This window comes from Aythya marila (assembly GCF_965140915.1).
Source record: "Aythya marila genome assembly, chromosome: Z".
NCBI classification, from domain to species: Eukaryota; Metazoa; Chordata; class Aves; order Anseriformes; family Anatidae; genus Aythya; species Aythya marila.
This window is the reverse complement of record NC_139080.1, coordinates 75,546,225-75,566,987: the sequence shown is the minus strand read 5'-3', so window position 1 is coordinate 75,566,987 and position 20,763 is coordinate 75,546,225. Positions and strand designations below refer to the sequence as shown.

The following is a 20,763-nucleotide window of genomic DNA, read 5'->3' as shown; positions in this document are numbered from 1 at the left end:
ATCCCACTATGAAAAATAAAAATAAAAATAAAAATAAAAATAAAAATAAAAATAAAAATAAAAATAAAAATAAAAATAAAAATAAAAATAAAAATAAAAATAAAAATAAAAATAGAACACTGCTGGGAAGCAGCATTTCTCCCAAGTGCAGTTATCTCCAGAAAGCATGTGTGTGTAAGAGCTGATGATCTGGACAGAGGAGGCTATGTTGTCCTCAGGCATGGTGCTGCTTACTTGAGGTCTGTGTGTTCTTGTTGCAAGGACTGTAGATCCACACAGCTGTCTGAGTGCTCTGAGGATACTGCTCAGGGTCCTTCCTAGGATCAAGCTAAAGGCACCTTGTACCACAACAGACTCTGCCTTTCATCAGAGAGGAGCCCAAATCCATGGGTTTCAACATCTTAACATGGGAAACAGATGAAATCCTTCACCTAAAGATAATTCATTCACCCCCTTCAGACTGAAGCACCAAGCTGAGCCCATAATGTTTGCTGGATACTGAGTGCAAACATAAATGCACCATCTTGTACACCACAGTACCAAACCTTTCCTCCCTCTTTACCACTTAGCTCTCCCTGCTCAATGCCCCCATTTGTCACCTGAATTAAACTGTTTTCTGTGCTCACCAAGAGCAAGTTTGGTCCCTGATCACAGTGTCTCTGCAGGAAAGTTCACTCGCATCTTTCCCCTGTTCTCTCAGAAACGTGACTGCGCACCCTACTGACACCAGCTGAAATCCCACCAGGCACAGACCAGACTTCTTTTGTAGGTGTGCACCCTCCTCCCCTGCAGTATCGAATGGTTCTGCTCAGAATGTCTTCCATTTCACAGTGGGACATCACCATAAACAAGGCCAGGTGGATCTACTAGTTTTAATGACCATTATTCTTGGTGTGGAATCCAAGCAACACATGGGACACTACATGGTTTTCATAACCCAGACGGCCCAGAGGCCAGGTACATTTAGGTTTCTGAGTGACAGAATCTCCCCTTTTGCTTCCTGTGGTCCCTGGGGAAACAGGGCTCTGTGTACATCCACTGTGAAGAACTACCCATGACAAACCAACTCCCAGCTACACAACCATTTTTTCTCATTTTGGCTATGTTTTAGCAGATCCTGGTCATCAGAAAACTACTTGGACCAAGAAACAGCAATACTAATGGCTCATTTTACACCACCTCTATTCTGTCTTGAACTCCATTTTCTTTCATATTTATTCTCTACAGCACTCCTGATGCTGTAGTTGTTTATTTGGTGGCTTAATTGTTGTGGCTGTCCTTCAAACTATAGCCTGAAATCTGCTAAGAAGCCAGGAAGAAGGGAATTACAGGGTTTCCTTACCAGGTGTCAAATGACAATTAAAACACATCCTTTTTAAACTGGGCTAGAAGAAAGGGACATTATTGAATATTTAGCAGGCTTACACAGGAAGAATGTAAGGACTTTGTATATGTATGTGCGTGCAAATGTGTACTCTGATGGATTTATTGCTGTTTAGAACATTATATGGCATGCTGCCCAAAACTGATGTGATATTAGTGCTTTTGTTTCTCAGGCCAAATTTGCATGTGTCTGTTGTATCTTGTTACTAAAATAGCAGGTGTTTCTCATTGTCCCTTGGCAATTTTGGTGGTATGGTATTTAACTAAAAAAAAAAATAAAAATAAGGGGTGCAAACCAACTTTCAGTTTGTATTATGATTTTAATTTTTGCATTGCTGGCTCCTATGCAAATAGGCAGCCTAAAGGAGATAGTGAAGACTCTAGCTGCCTACCAAATAAATATTTTCCAGTGAGGTCTATGATGACTAGGTAGTTTACTAATGAATATATACAACATGGAAACTGTGCTCCTGGGTATTTCTGCTACCTCTGGTACCCTAGCAACGTTACCTCAGCCTCTAAACCTAAAGATTACAGCTGAAAGTGGTATAAAAATGAGTGAAAGGAATAAAACAACCTCCTGTGGATATTAATGTCAGGTAAATGTCCCTGTGCTGTGTAACATGGTACTTTCTTGCTGAACACTGCTGAATGATCCACAGTTTTCCTGCCACAAATAGGAATTCAGTATTTTAGCTGGTTGTATCAATTTTTCCGGTACTAGACAGGGCTTTTACACAGGGCCTAGGAGACTCTCAGTCTGCTTGCACAGATTTCAGTGGAAGAAGGGCAATTTACACTTAAGGTTTGTGTTTTTATGCATTCTTACTCAGTGCCACATAGGAGATCTGTGTCTCTATCAGCTCTACCCAAGTCTCTAAATGTTGGCAGCTAGATCTCAATTCCTTCTCTCTTTAGCAAATTGCTGTTATTACCACTTTTAGAAGGAATGGAAGAAAAGTCAGGGGAAAAAAAATGTCATCAGAATAGGGTAATCTAATGTTTCATTTGCATAACTTGTTTTAATGACAACAGTAGTCTGACGTGAATGCAGCAGAATTTGAAGAAATAAACCAGAAGGGAAGGTTAAAAGGGACACAAACAAGTAAAAACAACAACAAAAAGCAGATAGCTAGAAAGTAAGAAATAATAAATCTAAGCAAATGCTGAGTGTGCATATGCAAGTGCATGAGCATATGTGCATATGCACGTCTGGAAGCAAACTTTTCTTGGAAGTACAAACAATTCATGACAAAATTTCCACAGTTTTGGGCCAGTGCACAAAAAAGAAATAATAAAAATAAAAACAAATATGTTTACGATCACCTCAAGTTGCAAGTAGTCTACATGCATTTACAGACTTATCCACATCAAATGAGTTGCCTTACTCCACATATACTTAGTGTTTTCATTGTCATAAATGTTTAACTACTGTCCAGCTCATTTGAAAGAAATAAAACCTCTTTCTTCCCATGTATTTTGGTGGTGTTGACTTCTATACACTCCCATTTTCCAGTCTCCTCCTCCATCATATGACTAGCAAAATGCACCAGGCTATACAATAGGTACTCTGGAAATGCTGCTGAGCAATTCACTTAGGAAGAAAGAAACATACCAATAAACCCCCACTCACCCAGCTTAACAATGTAATTTCATCAGAACAGAATAATTCAAGTGCCTTTATTAGTGAGGTATAAACATACATGGGTGTACTAATCAGTCACAGGAACGGGGAAGGAAAAGAAGACACCTTTCTGTTGATTTCTAAATTCATTAAACATGAGTGTGGCCTTGACTGACCTCAGTGACAAATGATGTTTTCACTTCAATAACTATTAAAAATAAAAATCCTGGGAAGAAAACTTGAGATGAAATGGTATTTTTGAAAGATCTCTCTCTGAAAAATTCACCCCATATCAAATTGTTCCATTGCAGCAGAACAAAATATTTTGTATTCTTAAGATTTTTATATTAATTTGGAGAAAACGTGAAGTGGATTGGAACTACAGTTCCAAGCAGTGCTTCTTAAAATCACTAAAGTTAGGTCATTTATATTTGGACATTAAGGGGTTTCCTTTGAGAAAGAAACTAGGCAGTTTGACAGACTATGAGGAATTTGAGGTTGTTCATTATTCGCATACTCCAAGAGAGCAAAATCTGCCCTTTTTCAATCCACAACAACTTGAGGCTGCAACTCTTTGACTTCCCTCTACTCTAAAGCATTCTCAGCAAGTGCCATGAATCTTTTGTCCTTGCACTACCAGAAAGTAGGGAAAAATTTCCCAGGTGGGTGCTTGAGAGTTAGACCCCTGAATCTATATTTAGACATATTAATTTCACAAGCAACCCAAGCTGTCAAGACCCTGAGAAGAGCAATTCTTTCCTGTCTGTTTGAGCATGGTTGCTTTTTCCTTGTCCTCTGCCTTCTGATTGAACAAGCATTAATGAAGCCCTGCGCCAAGCAGAGTTGAGGAAGAGCAAAAATATGTCACTTTAGCCTGGATCAGTGGCCTGGTCATTCACGTGGGAAATGGTGACAGAAAAGCAGGAGCTAGGAGCTGTGGATAAGGAAGGGCTACGTCTCTTTGTGCAAATACTGGACAATGTTTCACAGAAGTATGGTCCAACAAGCTGTGAGCAGCTACAGCTCATTTTGAAGGTAACTGTTTGAAGTCTCAGATAACTGAAAGTATTCCTCTGAGCTCAAATTTTACGGATCCTTTCTTTTTTTCCTTTTCATTTTTGGAAAAAAAAAAATAGAGATAGTGGTATACATAAAAAATAGAAGGGGAAAAAAAAAAAAAGACAATATTGCATCATATTACTGATATAAATCATGGCAATAAAAGGAGGATTGAGTTAAAGTAATGGAGAATCTAACCCCGCATGTTTCTGGTTAAAGTACATGCCAAATCACATCTTAAGAAGTGAGTGCTGTTAGATAACGACAAGATCAATGTGAGTGCTTAATGCTTGCTTTCTGTACACCCTGTGCATTTTATTATGTGAAGCCCCTAGGGTCCTCAGTACCATCTAGTAACAACATGAAGCATGGATAGATATCCAAGGCTTTTGGCTGTCCTAGAAGGAAGTACCAACCCATGGGTTTTGCTTTGGAAGGTGGACAAAGTGCAGGTTCTAGAATAACTACCAATACAACTGGTTGACTGCCAGCTTCCAACAGCTGTTTCCAGTTCCATTGTCTGTAGTATAGTGATAGTAAAAAATACCCGTTCCTGTAATCATTACTGATTTTTTATGGTTATATCCAGTACTGAAGCTTCTAAAATGAAAGTGTACATCTAAGAGATGTTACAGAAATCAGGGTGAAGGAAAAGTGAGGTATATTTTTAGTTAATCTGCACATATTTTTGCAGAAATGCATAATAAGAAATGTATTGTTTTTTTCTTGAATAGATCTATTTTACAAACAATTTACATGACCTTCTTGTTCTTGGAAGTCAGTTGTGAATAACAAGTATGAAAGGTGTTCCTGATAACATTTGAAATGCTAATTGATACCTAGGCAACTACAGCTCATCAAAATAGTTTTTACATGTTTTGCTTTTGTGTATATGTGCATGTTTGTATGTCTTCCACAGGCTGGAACAAGAAATACAGAAATTAGAAAGTGAGGAATCCCAAATATCTGCCAAAGAACAAATCATTTTGGAGAAGCTAAAGGAGACTGAGAAATCCTTTGACAACTTGCAAAAGGTATTTACAAAAAAAAAAAAAAAAAAGACACTTGGGGCATAGATTGAAATCAAGGTAGACTGTTAGAAGTGATTCAAACCAGCAGTTATAATTCAGCATTTACAGGAAGGTTGTGGCCAGTTACAGAGCATTCAACTCAAACCAGGATGAACAAGAGCAGAAGAGATATAGAAGTGTCAGACCTACTTTGGGTGCATTATTTGCATTTCCCCTTCCCATTCCAACCTTTTCGAAAAGGGGTTTCTCCACAGCTTATCTGCAGGGAAACCATGTGAGCTTTCGGCACCACTGAAAGATAATCAGGATGCCTGGAAGTCATCTCAAAGTGCCACAGATACCACTTCTGAATGGTATTGCCTACAAAAAACTGTGAATGTTCTCCTTTCAGTTACACCATGTCCCTCTCCCTTGGCCCCTAATTGCATCCAAACCTGAGGAGCCACAGCCCTACGTTCCCATTTAACAATGACAAAGAGCCTTATGAGCAGTCATAGCAGAAAAAATCAAGACTTCATGCAAATTTTACCCAAAATATGAATGTTTTAACCAATCTTCCTTTTTTTTTTTTTTTCTCTCTTCACAGACTTTTGCACACCAGGATGGTGGTAAGTGCCTTTTTATTTCTGTTTTGTTTTGAGGTTAGCAAGAGTTGTTACATAGCTTTGTTGCAAAAGTTTACAGAATGGGGATTCCTCTGTTAATTGCATGCTTCTGATTTATTGCTAGAGACATTACCTTGTCCTGTGGTGTTGCTATAGTGCAAGTACAAATGTCACTGTTCCTATGGGGCAGTATTCCTTTGGTAGAGCTCCAGCTATTTTTATGTGCATGCAAGGGAAAAGAAAGTCATGTGTGGCTTGAAATAGACATCATACAAATTCCATTTTCACCTACTCATGATAAATCCTCTCCCCTGCATGTGTTCATACTATTCATAACCTGTTAAATACAATGTGGAATATTCCTCATTTGCAAGAACAACTTGCTTTTGATTAAAATTAGATTATTTCACTAATGAATGATACTTTCTGTGTGATGATGTCACAGAAGGAAATCCTTGCTTAGGTGGATGAGGATGTAGTAACTCCTGGTTTATGAACTCAGTGTTACATTATGTGTGATCAGTCTAAATACTGAGAAATAAATGTATGTGTCTGGGAGAGCATAAACGTGGCTGGTTGCCCAAGAGCTAGATAAACCCTTGCAGTGCATCTCCAGGACCCTTAGGACCCAGGAAGGACAGCATGCTGCTGCACCTACAGATAAATCAGTACTCTAGACACTTATTTTCGGGACCTATCTTCGAACTGACAAGATGTGAAATGCTGAGGCCACAACTAGGTCCTCCAGCTACTGACAAAGCCATGTCCATCTGTACTTTAAGCATAGACAGGGAATATGTAGGATGATCCTACCATATAGGACACAGTTGAAGGTTAACATACAGTGTATGAGATGATTCAGATCTGTTTAGAGGAGTTTCTTTTGGGGGGTATTAATATTACCTAGTAAGTAGGTTTTCTTTTTAGCTCAAAGATCCAGTTCAGAAATTTTCACTCCAATTAATAGCATAATTCATGGTTTAGGCTAATTCCAGTTGCCAAAAAACAAAGAAGTCCCAGGTAGGATACTCCTTTGTAAGAATTTATGTTTCCTCCTTCACGAAGCATTTGAAGTTGGCTATCAAAAAGCAAATAAAGTTCCAGAATGGCAAATATCTTGTGCCTGTGCAGAGTTTCATTATCACTGGTAAGTTTCCAAAACAGGAATCAGTGCCTACGGGAATTAGCACCCAAAGTTGACAGGAACTTTTGTGACTCCTGCAAGACATAGACTGCCTCTTTTTGGGTGTTATGATAAAACAGGAACCAAAGAAAACCCCAGTTAGCACATGTGAAGCCATAGTTTCCCACAGGGACTCTTCCCATAGCATACCTACTTTGTAGTACTTCATTGGGCTCAAGGGGAACCTCACTACACTCCAGATTTTGCCTGATTTCAGCAGATCTCACCCTCATGGACTGAGCCAGAAGGACAGTTTTTGATTTCTGCAGGGCTAAGAGAAAACTGCAAAATAATGTCAAAGGCAACAGACTGCTGACAGCATAATGTGTAAGCAGAGGGAGCAGGGGATAGAGATAAGTTAAACCAGTACCTCTTCTCTTCCAGCCCCTCTGTTTACATGTCTTATCCCTCCTTCTTGACAATCGGTCCTGCTGGGCTGAGGTGGGCCTGGGTCATCCTTTAGACAGTTTTATGAAGAAGCAAACTGTACTCTGATGCTCTAAAGAAGATCGAGGCTGCTGGCCATCCTGTTGACCCAGGCCTGCCTCCCACTGTAGATATGGCATGGCCATCCATCTCCATGTTGAAAAAACAGAGCTGGTCCTCTGTTTACTTCTGTCCAACAACAGTCTGTGGGGGTAGCTGATCACAGTAAGAAGTGGAAACATACATTGCTAGCTGTGAGCAGTTTGATAACATAGTTTTCTTCCTTTCAAAAATATGTAAGGCTTGCTTTGTTGTAGCAGACCTGTCATCTGTCTGTTAACCATCTGTATAACACATGCTGCAGGGAAAAATGGGAGGAGTCATTTCATAGTACAGGAAAGCTGAGTAAAATACATACACAAACCTACACATACATGAATTACTGCCATATCCTAAAAGACTTTGAGTCCATAAATCTCATATTAGTTTGCTGTGGTCCGTCTGTCCCTCTAGTCTATACATGATGATGGCGCAGAAAGTGGTTTACCTCACCACTGCATCCCTGTGCATGCTTTTGTGCTATATATATGGTAGTGATGGTGTTTCAGCTACAGAGAGCTCAGACTCCAGAGGGCCCAAGTGAAGGCAATGAGGAAAGGGGAGAAGTTGTGATGAGCAACAGTGACCAGCCAAGTGGCTCTCAGTGTCCTTCCCACCCTTCCCAGGAAATGACTGCATTAGGCAAAGAGCATTTCTGAGCTTGAGATCACCCAGGCACACTAAACAAATCCCACATTTTCCAGGGAATGAACTCATTTTGCCTTCACAGATAACCATGTGAAATAAAGCAGCTCTTACTCCATGTCTGTGTGTGTTTGTGGCTCAATGTGCATTGGCTCAATGTGCATATAAAATCAAAGCCCCATTAAGATCTGATGTGGCTCCCTTGGCTGCTGTACTTGCCCTTGGGTGAGTTCATCCCCTGCAACTTTCAGCTGTCTGTATGCAAACTGCACACTGCCACTTCAGCCAGCACACAGAAGCCACAACTGCAGTAAGTACAGACTACACAAACCTCGGTTTGCATCCAGCGTGTGTTAGCATATATTTGGCAAATATGTGGCTCTGGAAACCTGACCTGGATAGTGTATTTCACAGCGCCTTGCCTAGAGGCTCGTCTGGTTTCCTCTGCTCCAATCTGGATCAGCACTGCTGCCCAACAGCAAAGCAGAGGAGCACGTCCTCGGAGGAGCAGAAAGCAGATTTTCGTAGGGTGCTTTCCATGTGTCTTACAGAACCTGTTCAATGACTGTTTTTCACTTGTATGATTTTAATCAGGAGTTGGACTAGGTGATAACTACGGGCCCTTTCCAATTCAGGATATTCCATGATTCCATGCTTCTGAGTCGAAAACCCAAAAGATAAGCAACTTTTTAATCAGACCTGCATCTGTGAGAATGCATGGCTGCCACAGCTACGGCAGCACCAGCCACCCAGCTACATTCAGAGCCAGGCCACACAGCTCTTAGCAAAACTGCCTGCTTAGCCTTGTGCTCCTGGTCTTACAAATGTGGTGGGGATGTCACAGTCTCTGTTCCCTCTGACCAAACCCTCAGCAGCCCCAGATGGCTTCACAGGGGGAGCAGCCCTGCCCTGGGGGCTGATATGTACAGAAGGCCTTAGGCACTCGTTTTAGTGGTAGTCAGACATTTTAAAGATAATCCAGTCCTTGGAAAATGGGCTCATCTGGCATCTGGTCATGAGCCTCTGTGTAGGAGCTGTTCTGAGCAGTTCTGAAGCTTTGGTTTTGTGTAAGCACCCTTGAAGGATTATTGGGTCCCGTAAGTGTTCCCAAGCACTTTGTTTGTCTGATCATATGGAGAAGTGCCATAATCCTAAAATGCAGTTTATTTTAAGCAGTACAAAAAGCCACAGGATATGTTTTATGGCATTCTTATATATTAATAACTCATCAAAGGTTGAAACAAAGGTATTGAATGGAGTCAGTTCAAATGCTTTGATTTACGTTCTGTCTTACTCCCCATGCGAACAAAATGCTAATTGTGTCTCAGTCGCTCCTTGTAAAATTGCTCTCTTATTATTGCTTTTAGAGGTGCTAAATGAAACAGACCTTGTTGCCAGTGAGAAAAAGGAAAATGAGCATGTTCTTTTCATCTGGGGTGAAGGGGGTGAGGGGAAATAGGAACTGACAGAATGAATCGAGCCCCAACTCCTAGTCAAACATCCCATCTTTGACGTGTGGCACCACCATGTGCTTCAGAAGAAAGTATGTGAGAATCCCACCACCCTCACCCCCACCACAGCATCCCTACTCAGCCCAGTAATTAGAGATTTTCAGTATCCCTCAAGCAACTTTTTTTTTTTCTTAGTAACATCCAGAAAAGTTTCTAAACTGAGTCAACATTGGTGGCAGCTGACACTAACATGGGCATTGTTTCCTGACACAGGAGGCAAAACAAAACAAATCAAAACAAAACCCATACTAAGATCCACAGACATGAAGAGCATCAGAGTAAGAGTCTCGCCACCAAGCTGCAAAACTGACCTGGCTTTGGCGATGCTAATGGCAAGGTGGTCAGTTCAGTTCCTTGCACAGGCACTGCAGAGGAACATACACTTGCAATGAATTTTGCCTGTTGCATTGCTCTGGGATGAGAACAGCATCCTGGCTGTGCCTGCATATGCCCACAGATAACAAAAGCAGTCAGGCTGATTAGTGAAGCAACACATGTCTGTATTGATTACACCCAAGTGTGGACAGACACGTCTGTCTCTCAAGTCACTGGATGACTGTATGCTGAAAGTACCGTTCCAGCAGCACACTCAACTGGGTGAATAATTTCTAAATTTCTGCCATTTCCAGAATACAAAGTGCCTTCTTATTCTGGCCCAGAAACAGTTCCCACTTCTTACTTCTGAGAAATTACTTCAGTTTTCAATAATGGCCTGCTCATTTGCTGGTGATATTTCCCAGAATAACAACAACGAGCATTGTACCAATTTCTCATCAGAGGCAAGAAACCCTGCAAAAGAAAGCAGCTGTTACTGGCCACTGCTCAGTCAGCTGTGTCCTAAACAATTATTTCCCCCAGGCTCTAATGCTAAAAATAAAAAACTTTGAGGAAACACTATGCACTGAAAATATAAATGCTCATTTGCCATGACTGCCATTTGCCCAGTGAAGTACGAAATAAAACAATATTTCCCTGGCTGAGGTTTTTGGAATTCATCTGTTAGAAGCTGAACTTTTGCAACAGCTTCCTAGCTTTCCTGAATGCATTCGTACTGCGCCTCTCTGTCATTCTCCTCTGACACAGGAAGTACACAGAGGGAGGGAGAGGAGGCTTCTTACAAGGGGCTTCCTTCACTAAGTCATGTACATGAACTCCAGCTCCAGATGTGGAGTGTCTTCTGCAGGACTGTGATTGCCAGCCTACCACACCATGGCACATCTACGGCCACTGCAGGCTTTTAGGGCAGTAAAAGCATTTTTCTTGTAGCAGGCACAATTTTCCTGTCAAAAGAGCGGGTTTGTGGAGTAGAGGTGACACATCCTGCCTTTGCTAAGGGTATATCCAGGTGCAGTGTTTGGTTTTGGTTTTGGTTTTGTGTTTTGTGTGTTTGTTTTCTGGGATGAATATTAGCCCACTGGGAGCATCACAAGAGCATCTCCCTTTACCAGACGCAGTAAAGCAGCGACCAACATGGCATTTAGTTTTCTCTCTCCTTCATCATTTCACACTCTCAGCCTGCACTGATCTCCATATCTCACCTGCTTAGAGCAACAAGGGACACTGAGGAGGGCAGATTCTGCCTCTACCCTTCCACATGGACCAGGTCATATCAAGGGTTTGACAGCTTAATTATAAAATGTATCTGCAAAGTAGCCCTGGAGGAAAACAAATATTCTCTTTTAGACAAGATAGGACTTTATGTTTGAACAGAAATTTCACCTTTTCCATACAAAATTGAAAAGATTTCTTGTTGATAGGAAACAATGTGACTTTTTTTTTCTTTTGTCTCTGTTTCTTGGTCAGTTACTTGCACATCTCTCCTCTGAGCTCCTCTTTTAATGTAGCCACTGAGTCTTAATGGAATGATATGTGCTATCAAGTTACATTTACCCATCCATAAAACATCTGCCAGTAAATATTTATAAAACTTCTTCAATGGCTTTCCTAAAGAACATATTTAGTTTGTGCTAAACAACCATAGGTAAGTCAGACCTTTAAGCTAATTCTGTACTAGTCTATGCTCCGTGAATGAACAGCTGCATTGAAGAACTGTCAGGAACTGAATAACTACTCAAGTTCACAACAGGCACCCTGTGCTATAGGCAGTATCTATATTTGACTTCATTATTACCTGTATTTTAGCTTTAACAACAAAGAAGCCAAATGTCAGTTCCATAATATGGGAAACAAACAGAGCTGTCCTGTCATCACTTTCAGCCAAAGCTAGAATTTTTAGGCTTTTATATGTCTATTTGAAATGTCATTTATTCTACGTATCACACTAGGTTTATTCCTTGTCTTCTCCCTCTATCCCCCAACATTTCCCACATTTAAAGGTCACAGACTTGATAAATCCAGAACCTCCTGACAAATAATTTTATGTGTTCAACTGACACAAGGTTTGAGTCATCTGGACCCATTCCCTCCTACCTCAGCTAGTCTATTGAACACCAATCACACGACAGTGACTTTGCACTTTGTTTGCTTTGATCCAATTATCTAGTACAAAGCTCCAGCAACTATTGTCAGGGCTGACAATGCTCTGCTGTCTAAGCAATGAAGCCACTGGGGCTCGTAGCACGAATCTAACTGTTTCCTGTTCTCTGACACCAGATGCAGTAAATTACATTTACTCCCAGATCCCTGAACTCCCAACCCTCTATTCACGAACAGCAGAGCCAGTTCCTGGGCGGGACGGAGCAAGCAGAGTAGCTGGTAAGTCTCAAGGAGCAAAGTATTATAATACCAATCCAGTAGCCATGAACTCTTTTTTGTTATATTGCCTTAATTGGTCTGGAGTCAAGATATCATTTAAATGATAGGAAATGCCATTTGATTTGTATGTTGTAGATAAGTCAAGGTTTTCTGAGCACCAATGAGTACTAGCAAAATAATATATTTGAGATACATACAAGTAGCATAGGAAAGGTGTCTTTTTTTTCATGGAAACATTCAGTTCCTTCCAGCTCTGCTGGTACAAATACATGGTATCTCAGCTAAGGTTTTACCTCCCCCATTGTACCCAAGTAATTCCCATCAAGACATACAGGTACTCACAAGTCCCCATTCATGCTTCAAACCTTTAAGTCATTTGATATGGCTTTGTATGCCATTCTTTCTTCTCAGGGAAAAGGCTAAGGAAAATTATAATGACTGATTTTGTGCTTGGAACCATAGAGAGACTTTTTTAACACCTATTTTCCACATTGCGTATGTGTCCCAAATGTGACAATCTGATTGTTAAAAGCTGAATGTATTTCTTATTTTCAAGATCCTTCTTTTCTAAATGATCTATTCCCTATCAACATCAACTTGCTGGTGGCTACTTAAGATGTGCCAGGGACTGAGAATGAAAGGTGACTGTCTTGAAGAATGGGTTAATAAGCATAGCAAAGCAGTTTCTGCAGCTAAGACAGTGTGTAGCACTACAGGATATGTAATTTTGTTAAGAGGACCTGTTGCAAACCATTCCAAAAGCTTTCCTTCCACTAGTGCTTGCCCTGATCTGTCTACAAAGCAAGTTCTTCACTGTGTGTTTTATGCCATTTTGTCAACACCCAAAGAACAATCATTTCTTTCATTCCTGGATGACCCACAAGCCTTGTTCGTGTATTCCTCAATTAGAGTGTCTTGTGTGATCAATAGCGTAATGAGAAGGCACTAGCACATGTACTCAAGGGAAGACTACAAGCATCCATCTTAATACAAATTTAAAGACTATTGAGATTAAACTAAAAAAAAAAAAAAAAAAAAAAAAAAAAAAAGAAAGAAAAAAGAAAAAAAAAAAAAAGAAAAAAAAAAAGCCTCTGAATCTCAGTATTTACAGCACATAACAAGCAGAAGCCAGATTCTTTCCAATGCACATTGGGATCTTGTTGTCATGAAGCACTGCATCATGTTACACTGTAATTAAAGCTTGTACAGAGGACTTGTACCCATGAATACAGGCTGTCATCTTCAAATACTGCTTTCAGTTTCAACCCTATTGTCATATAGTTTTGTACTGTATTAATAGAGCCTATTTTGTAGTAAATAAGCTCTGCTTAAATAAAGACATTTTAGAAATCAACATTAGTTCAATTTTCAGCTACTTGGACAAGCTGAGCAGCTAGGTTTTCCTGCAGAGAACAAACATTATGCATGCCAGTAGATAAGCAAGGTTCTGTTATTCATTTTTCCGATGGCAATGTGTTTCATTAGTGAACAGCTTTCTAAGATACTCAGATATATTTATGCATTTGTTAGCACAAGGAGCTTGAATGTGATCCCTGGGGCAGGTCATAAAGTACATGTTATGTCAATATCCAAAAACATTGTTGCAAAATCATGACAGAAGAAAAGAAAATATTGTCAGTGGCAAATTCTTAAGCAAATTAGGCAAACAGCAAATACAAAAGGATATAATCACACTTTCACACTTGTTAACTTTCTAAATCAGATTAGTCATTAGCAGAAAGTCTTCCAAGCAGTGATGGAACTTGTTGATCAAAGTCTTCCTAATAGGTTGGGTGCTGGTTTTTACATATAAAAATATGTATCTTGCAACTTTTCCTAAATATGGCCAAATCCATGTGATTTAAATATCAAATTTCCCCTGTCTGCTTCTGAATTCTGGCCCATAAGTGCATTTTATACTACACACTGCTGAATAAAATTAGTTCTTCAAAATAGGGAGGATCTGCACTGAAAATATGTGCAAAAATGTGGCATTCAACAATATCTCACAGGAAAATCAGCAGCCCTTACCTAAAGAGTCTAGGAGTCTTTCAAAATCTTGGCCCAAATAGTATTTTTGTCTTCCAACGAGGAGGGGAAGGACAGGAACTCCAGAGGAGCTGAGGATGCTGCTTCTCTCCAAGGAGATAGGATGCTGCCAGCTGGAGGGCTGGCAGTGCCATCTCTGTGGGGCTCTGCTGCTCAGAACAAGTCAGGAACTTCTGCTTATTACAGGTGATTTCCTGGGCAGGCTGGTGTTTCCTCCCAGCTCTGCTTTGCTTCAGTTTGGCTGGTTGACTCTCAAAAACCCTGCCTGTGTGCCAGTTTTAACATCTACACCACAGGCTAGACACTACTTTTTTTATGTCCTTGGTGTCCAAAGTCCTTGTACAATATGTGACTGAGAAGCCCTGGCAAGGCCAAGTGATATTCAGATATCACTCACCCTAGGAAGAGTTCCTGTAATGAACTCTGATGTCCAAGTTAATATAATTCAACATTGCTAGGGGTAGTGCCTGTGTCTTTTTTATTTCATTCCCACTTTAAGCTAGATTGAAGGTTTCATGGCAGAATTATTTGCGTAAGACTTGAGGGATACTTGTCCACCAGATCTTGGGCAGGGACAGTCCCGAGGAAGTGACCCAATGCTCTGTGAGCTTCTTCATGGTGTGGTCCTGCTATGAATGTAATGCTGCCTTGGATTCACATTCAGTAACCCAGAATTAGGGAGATCATGTCTTCTGGGCTAAAGCGAGCAGCTAGATTACCCCAACGCAGCAGCTGGCACTGTTGGGACAGTGACCACATTTTCAAGCTCTGCAATAAGTCCTGTGAGAGGAAGAAGAGTCAGAGCATCACATCATGGGGCAGACACCCAGGAGGTCAGCATCCAGCTCCATGCAGTTCAGCCCAGCACCCATTCAGTCTTCTCCTTGTCATTGGGATTTCTGTGGGGTGCCCAGGCATGATAATGCCAGCACAGACAGAGAGATAAGAAATTTGGTATCCCTAATTGGTTACAAAAATGGGTGTCTATACTCAAGGACATGGCAGCTATGGACAAACTAGTCTGTAAGTCTCCCAAACTAGTAGTACTCACAGTCCTTAAGGACATTCCCTTAACTTGCAATGAACAAGGCAAGATCCCTGCTCCTGCAGCCTACTCCAGACCTCAGCAGTGCTTCTCTCTCGGCAGTAGCAATGCTTATTCACCCACCAGCACCCCCATCCTCTGGCCCCTTGTAGATATTTGTGTGTTGCTGCACTTGATCTAACCAGCTCTGCCTGGACACCAAGGTCTAAACACAAATGCACAGCATATACAAAACAAGACCCCTTCTTGTCCTGGCTGCCTACCAGACTGCACTCCTGTGGCACATAGGAGACCATTGCATAGGAGCCAGTGTACACCCACTCAGCAATACCTGAGTTTTCTGTCTAGACTTATGGTGGCATTCATGTTGCACCACATGATTAACTGCCTAACACTGATAAAAGACTTCATATTTTCAGAATACAAAAAAAAAAAAAATCTACTGTGTGTGAATAATAAGACTGAAGGAATATATTATAAAAGCAATTTATTTTTCTTTAATTAATTCTGTTTAAATACAAACATACCAAGCTACATGGACTCTTGGAGCAGTGATATTCTGTACTCACTTGGGGGAAAAAAAAAAAAAAAAAAAAAAAAAGCCAAGACATTAGTTTCTGGTGTACCCAGGTAAGACAAATCATAGTTATACCATTGAGGTTCATTGGTGGAAATGGTCACCAAAAGTTTCACAAACATGTGTCTTTGCTTGTGATAGTTTGTAATTAAGTGTCTGTGGATGTCTGTCCAAAAACCAAAGCATCTTCATCTGTATTCCAGGAATGTTTAAACAGGTCAACCCTTCTGGAAAATCTGTGAGACCTTTGTACAATTTTATTTGAAAAGTGATTTGTACAATTTTATTTGAAAAAGAAATTTGTACAATTTTATTTGAAAAGCGATACCAGTGAGATACCATTATATCTCAAAATAGGGGCTAGAGCAATGAAGATTACTCCTACTGTGTGGTCTCAACTATTTTTGTCTTGTTGCTGCGTCCTTCTTAACTGCTAGAAAAGTTTCTTTGCTATTCTTCAACAACATCCCTCACATGTGTGTTTTTACTCATTGTTTTATGATGCTTTGAAAGTTGGTTAATTTCTTCAACTTACCCCTTTGGAAATGATGCATAGGGTCTCATTCAAAAAAGGGAGGGAGCATTTCATGGTCATTTTATACATTCTTTTAACCTGCAAGCAGAGGTCACTGACGATGCCTTGGTGTAGAAACTGAGACCTGCCCTGCCACGAATCTATGGGAAAAACAATTCCATTCCTATGTGATTTTGTTTTCCCAACTGTAGAATAGGGGTAAACAATGTTTCTCCACCTCTCTAATATGTTCTGAGTGCTACGGATGGAAGAGTTAAACAAGATCAAGCATTGATAATAAACCAGTCTGGGTGTTACTTGCATCAAATAAAAGTTGTTTCCAGCTAACTTGTGGTTTGATGATAGGAAAGGATGAGAGTAGAGAGGTTGCTGTAGAAGAGTTTCTCTTTGAATTTTGAGTCAAGATCAGAATGGAAAGATTGAGAGCAACCTGCATGCTGTCACCTCCCTTTGCCTAAAATACACCTAACCCACGTGCTCTTGGTGCTCCTAATTGATCAGAGACAGTTCCACGTAGGGTGAGCTGGAAGATTATCTCCCATTTGTCACAGGTATGCCTAGCCTCCAGCTGCATAAGGACTGTAAAATAATAACGACCTCTGTCCACAGTGTTGCATCCCACTTCTAACGTAGCACACTTGACCTTTTAGATGCAGGTGGTAGGAAAAGGGGCACCATAGTTTTCTTTGTCTGTTTGGCAATTAACCATTCACTGGCTTTTTTTGTTGTAACATGCACTTCCTCTCTTGTTTTCATTCAAGCTTTGTGCACCATGGAAATTAATGTGGAGAAAGACAAACAGACAGGAGAGACCAAGATTGTCTCTGCTTCACCTATTGGCCCAGATGAGGCCCATCAAAGAGGATTCAAAGTCTATGATGATGGTACCAAGGTAGTCTATGAGGTTCACTCTGGTGGCACAGTGGTAGAAAATGGAGTACATAAATTAAGCTCAAAGGACGTAGATGAACTTATCCAAAAAGCTGGACAATCAAGTGTAAAAGGAGGGTTTGAAACAATGACTGTGTCAGACAGAAATGCAGTAGCCGATGGAAACCTTAGCCAAATGAAGGAGCAAATGCTCTTCAAGGAGGCAAAGCTGGAAATGGTACACAAACCCAGCAAAGGGCATGCTGTGAACCCTCAGCCCCAAGACAAACCCTGCGGTGGCGACATTCCAGAGGCCAGCGCGGATCAGCCAGTGACAATGATATTTATGGGCTACCAGAACATTGACGACGAAGAGGAAACGAAGAAAGTGCTGGGCTATGATGAAACCATCAAAGCAGAGCTAGTCCTGATCGACGAAGACGACGAGAAGTCATTGCGTGAGAAGACGGTGACGGATGTCTCCACCATGGATGGAAACGCTGCTGAGCTGGTCTCTGGCAGGCCCCTGTCGGACACGACAGAGCCCTCCTCTCCTGAGGGGAAGGAAGAGAGCCTGCCCTTGGAAGCTGCCCCAGGTACACAAAAGAAAAAGCGCTGTCAATGCTGTATTGTCATGTGAACACCTCCTCCTTCCCTGCTCCAGGCAGCTCCTGCTCCGTCACTTACCTAGACCTCAATGTACTTCTAGCTGCAATACTGTGAACTGGAAGTGAATGCCTCCATTGCCTTGCAGTTGGGTTGCTTTGATTTCTAGTTCTTCAGGAAGAGGAACACATGGTTATTTTCCCATCAGACGTACTCTTTCGGGTTTGGGGAGAGGTTGGGGATTATATTTTATTTTATTTTTTCCTTAATATTGCAGAGTGAGAGATAAATGGGAAACGGAACAAATGTTTTCATATTTATTTGATTTTTATATATATATTATATATATATAATGAAAACAATTTTTACATTTTCTTTAGATATCTGGCAGGCTCAATCAGATTCCTAGGATTTTTGGGGAGTTTGAATTTCACAGCAGCCAGATATGAGAGCCTTAAAAAAAATATTGCTTCTCTTTTTTAAGATAAAAGTCACACTTAAACATTATTTTATAGATCCTATTTTTTATTTCTCAGGGGAAGGCTTAGATCATTTTACTGTTTTAATTTGCTAAAACTCAGATAAGTCCTTCCTGAAAAGTTTTTGTAGTTTCATTTTATAGCAACTTTTTAGTTTAGTTTGCGGTGTCAAAAAAATCCATCAGCCATTTCTGCTTATTGGTGATACCAAAAGTGGATTTTAATTATTCTTTCTAGAAAATGTATGAATGATGATTTTGCCTTATATAAATCTTCCAGATTACAGTATTGTATGTGTACTTCATCTCCCTAAATTACAGTTGAAATTAACTTGACATGAAAAAGATGCAGCTGTCACACCAACAGAAATGGAGTCACTGATCTAATTACTTGCCTTTCAGTAACTCTGCCAATGTTTATACATGAAGTTTTCCTGCTGAACTCCAGTAGATGAGAGATATTGCTTACTATTTCCGTAGAACAAAAATGATCTTCTCTTGCAGTCTGACCTTGCTCCCACTGAATTCAGTGATGAAATTCTCAGTGCTGGAAATGGGGGCAGGGCCAGATTTTTATTTTGCAGTTCTTAGGAAAATATTATTTCTCAGAGAGTGTACCTCCAGTGCACTGAAGCACTGACAGGTGATGGGTCTGATCCTGCTGTGCTTACCCAGGCAAAACTCTCATGGACGCCCACTGGAGTTTTGTTTAAGCAGCTGTTCCAGGAGAAGACCCTACAGCCTCACAGTTAACATGCAAACTGCTGGTGGTTTTGGATGCTTCGTTTCCCAGTGTGGGACACCTCAGACAGGCCTGATTTCGAGCAAAATTTCCTTCATCTGCCCTCTGAAAATCAGGCCTTTTAATAACACCTCAAAGTGAAAATGTAAAAAGGCGAAGGCATCCAAAATCTGTAGATATTTCTTTATTTCTTGGTCCATTGATTCTTCTAACTATAATGAAAAAGCAGCCAGCTTTTTCATGGCAAGATATTATGAGCCTGATTCTTGTCTCACATCAGTTTTGCTTAAGTGCATCACCACTCACTCTAGTGGAGTTAGTATAGATTTGTAACTAGAGAAGTGAGATTAAAAATCAGGATTTGTATTTTCTGGTAGTGTTAAAAATACTGAGGATTATTTTGAAGTGTCTTTGAAACTATCAGACTTTAAAAATTAATAACAGCAACTGAAAAAAAATGCATAAGAAAAAAAAAAAAAGAAAAAAAAAAAAGAAAGAGAAAAAGAAAAAAAGAAAGAGAGAAAGAAAGAAAGAAAGAAAACAACAAAAAGCCTCTTTTCATTCTGAGGTGGTTTCCACAATATTTCTGTTCTTTCTTGGATGGTGCTTTTACTGCATTAACTGTTAGTTCAGAGCATCTGATTAAACAGAGTTCTTGCTCTGTACTCTTTTCTTTCTGTGCCAGTAAAAAAGACACTTGCTCATGAAAGTGGTAATATGAGGCACACTAAAAACAGACACAAAAAAAATGCAAAAAGTAGTTCTGAGCTAGATCACTTTGCTGTCAATATGGAGCTGGTCAACATAACTTTACACCACTGCTCAGGTGACAGAAAATAATAATAATAAAGGAATTGGCAATTAGGAAAAGACAGCCACATCCATATGACACCTGCAGAAATTATGCTGGCTTCTGTATCTGCTGCAGTGGCCTGGTTTCATGCATAATAGACTTCTGCATGTTCCCTCAGCCTCCGGTGGGGCTTTTGGATGACAGGAGGGCCAAACTCACCAACATAAACTCTGCAAATCATCACTTGACTCAGGCTTATGTGGTTAACAGTTTTATCACAGAGGGTGCAAGGTCCTATGTTGTCACAGTTATGTCTGGTGGCTGTTTGTTGGAAGCTATATTGGAAATAAGCAGCCTCTGTTTCAGTTATTTTTTTGGTGTGAGTGGTTTTTTGGTTTGTTTTGTTTTCTAGAAATGCTAAATATTTACAAATCTCAACATTTCTTAAACCAAGGCCGTGAGCTTTCAACACTGATGTACTCAGCTTGGCCTCATGAGGTTGTCCTCATGCTTAGCATGCCAAGGTGTGGGGAGGTGACCCCTGGGGTCTGAGCTCTCCTGGCTCATCACATCACCACTCATTATCTTGGCTGTGGTAGCCCAGACCCTGGCACCATCACCAACACCATTTCAGGGCTTTTTGTGCATTTACAAGAAGCTAGGCGATGCCACCACCACTCAGCTGAGGAGCACTTAACCCACACAGCTGTAGTCACCTCTCCATGGTCTCATTCACTCCAGACATTGTGTGATGGAGAGATAGCGGAGGCTTTGACAGGGCATGTTT

The 20,763-nt window shown here is 40.6% G+C and overlaps 1 protein-coding gene across 6 annotated transcripts in view; it reads left to right on the top strand.

Annotated features, from left to right (window-relative positions):
- The window catches only part of PALM2AKAP2 (PALM2 and AKAP2 fusion), a 263,158-nt gene that overhangs the window by 104,765 nt on the left and 137,630 nt on the right, over positions 1 to 20,763 (top strand). For 2 of the 6 annotated variants that reach the window (XM_082783186.1, XM_082783181.1), the window contains exons 4-7: positions 4,986 to 5,100; positions 5,684 to 5,705; positions 12,180 to 12,281; positions 17,249 to 17,953. In XM_082783186.1, the coding sequence (XP_082639312.1) occupies positions 4,986 to 5,100; positions 5,684 to 5,705; positions 12,180 to 12,281; positions 17,249 to 17,953 (944 nt within the window). The remainder of the gene's footprint in view (positions 1 to 4,985; positions 5,101 to 5,683; positions 5,706 to 12,179; positions 12,282 to 17,248; positions 17,954 to 20,763) is intronic. The other 4 variants (XM_082783187.1, XM_082783182.1, XM_082783188.1 and 1 more) reach the window with 2 other exon arrangements.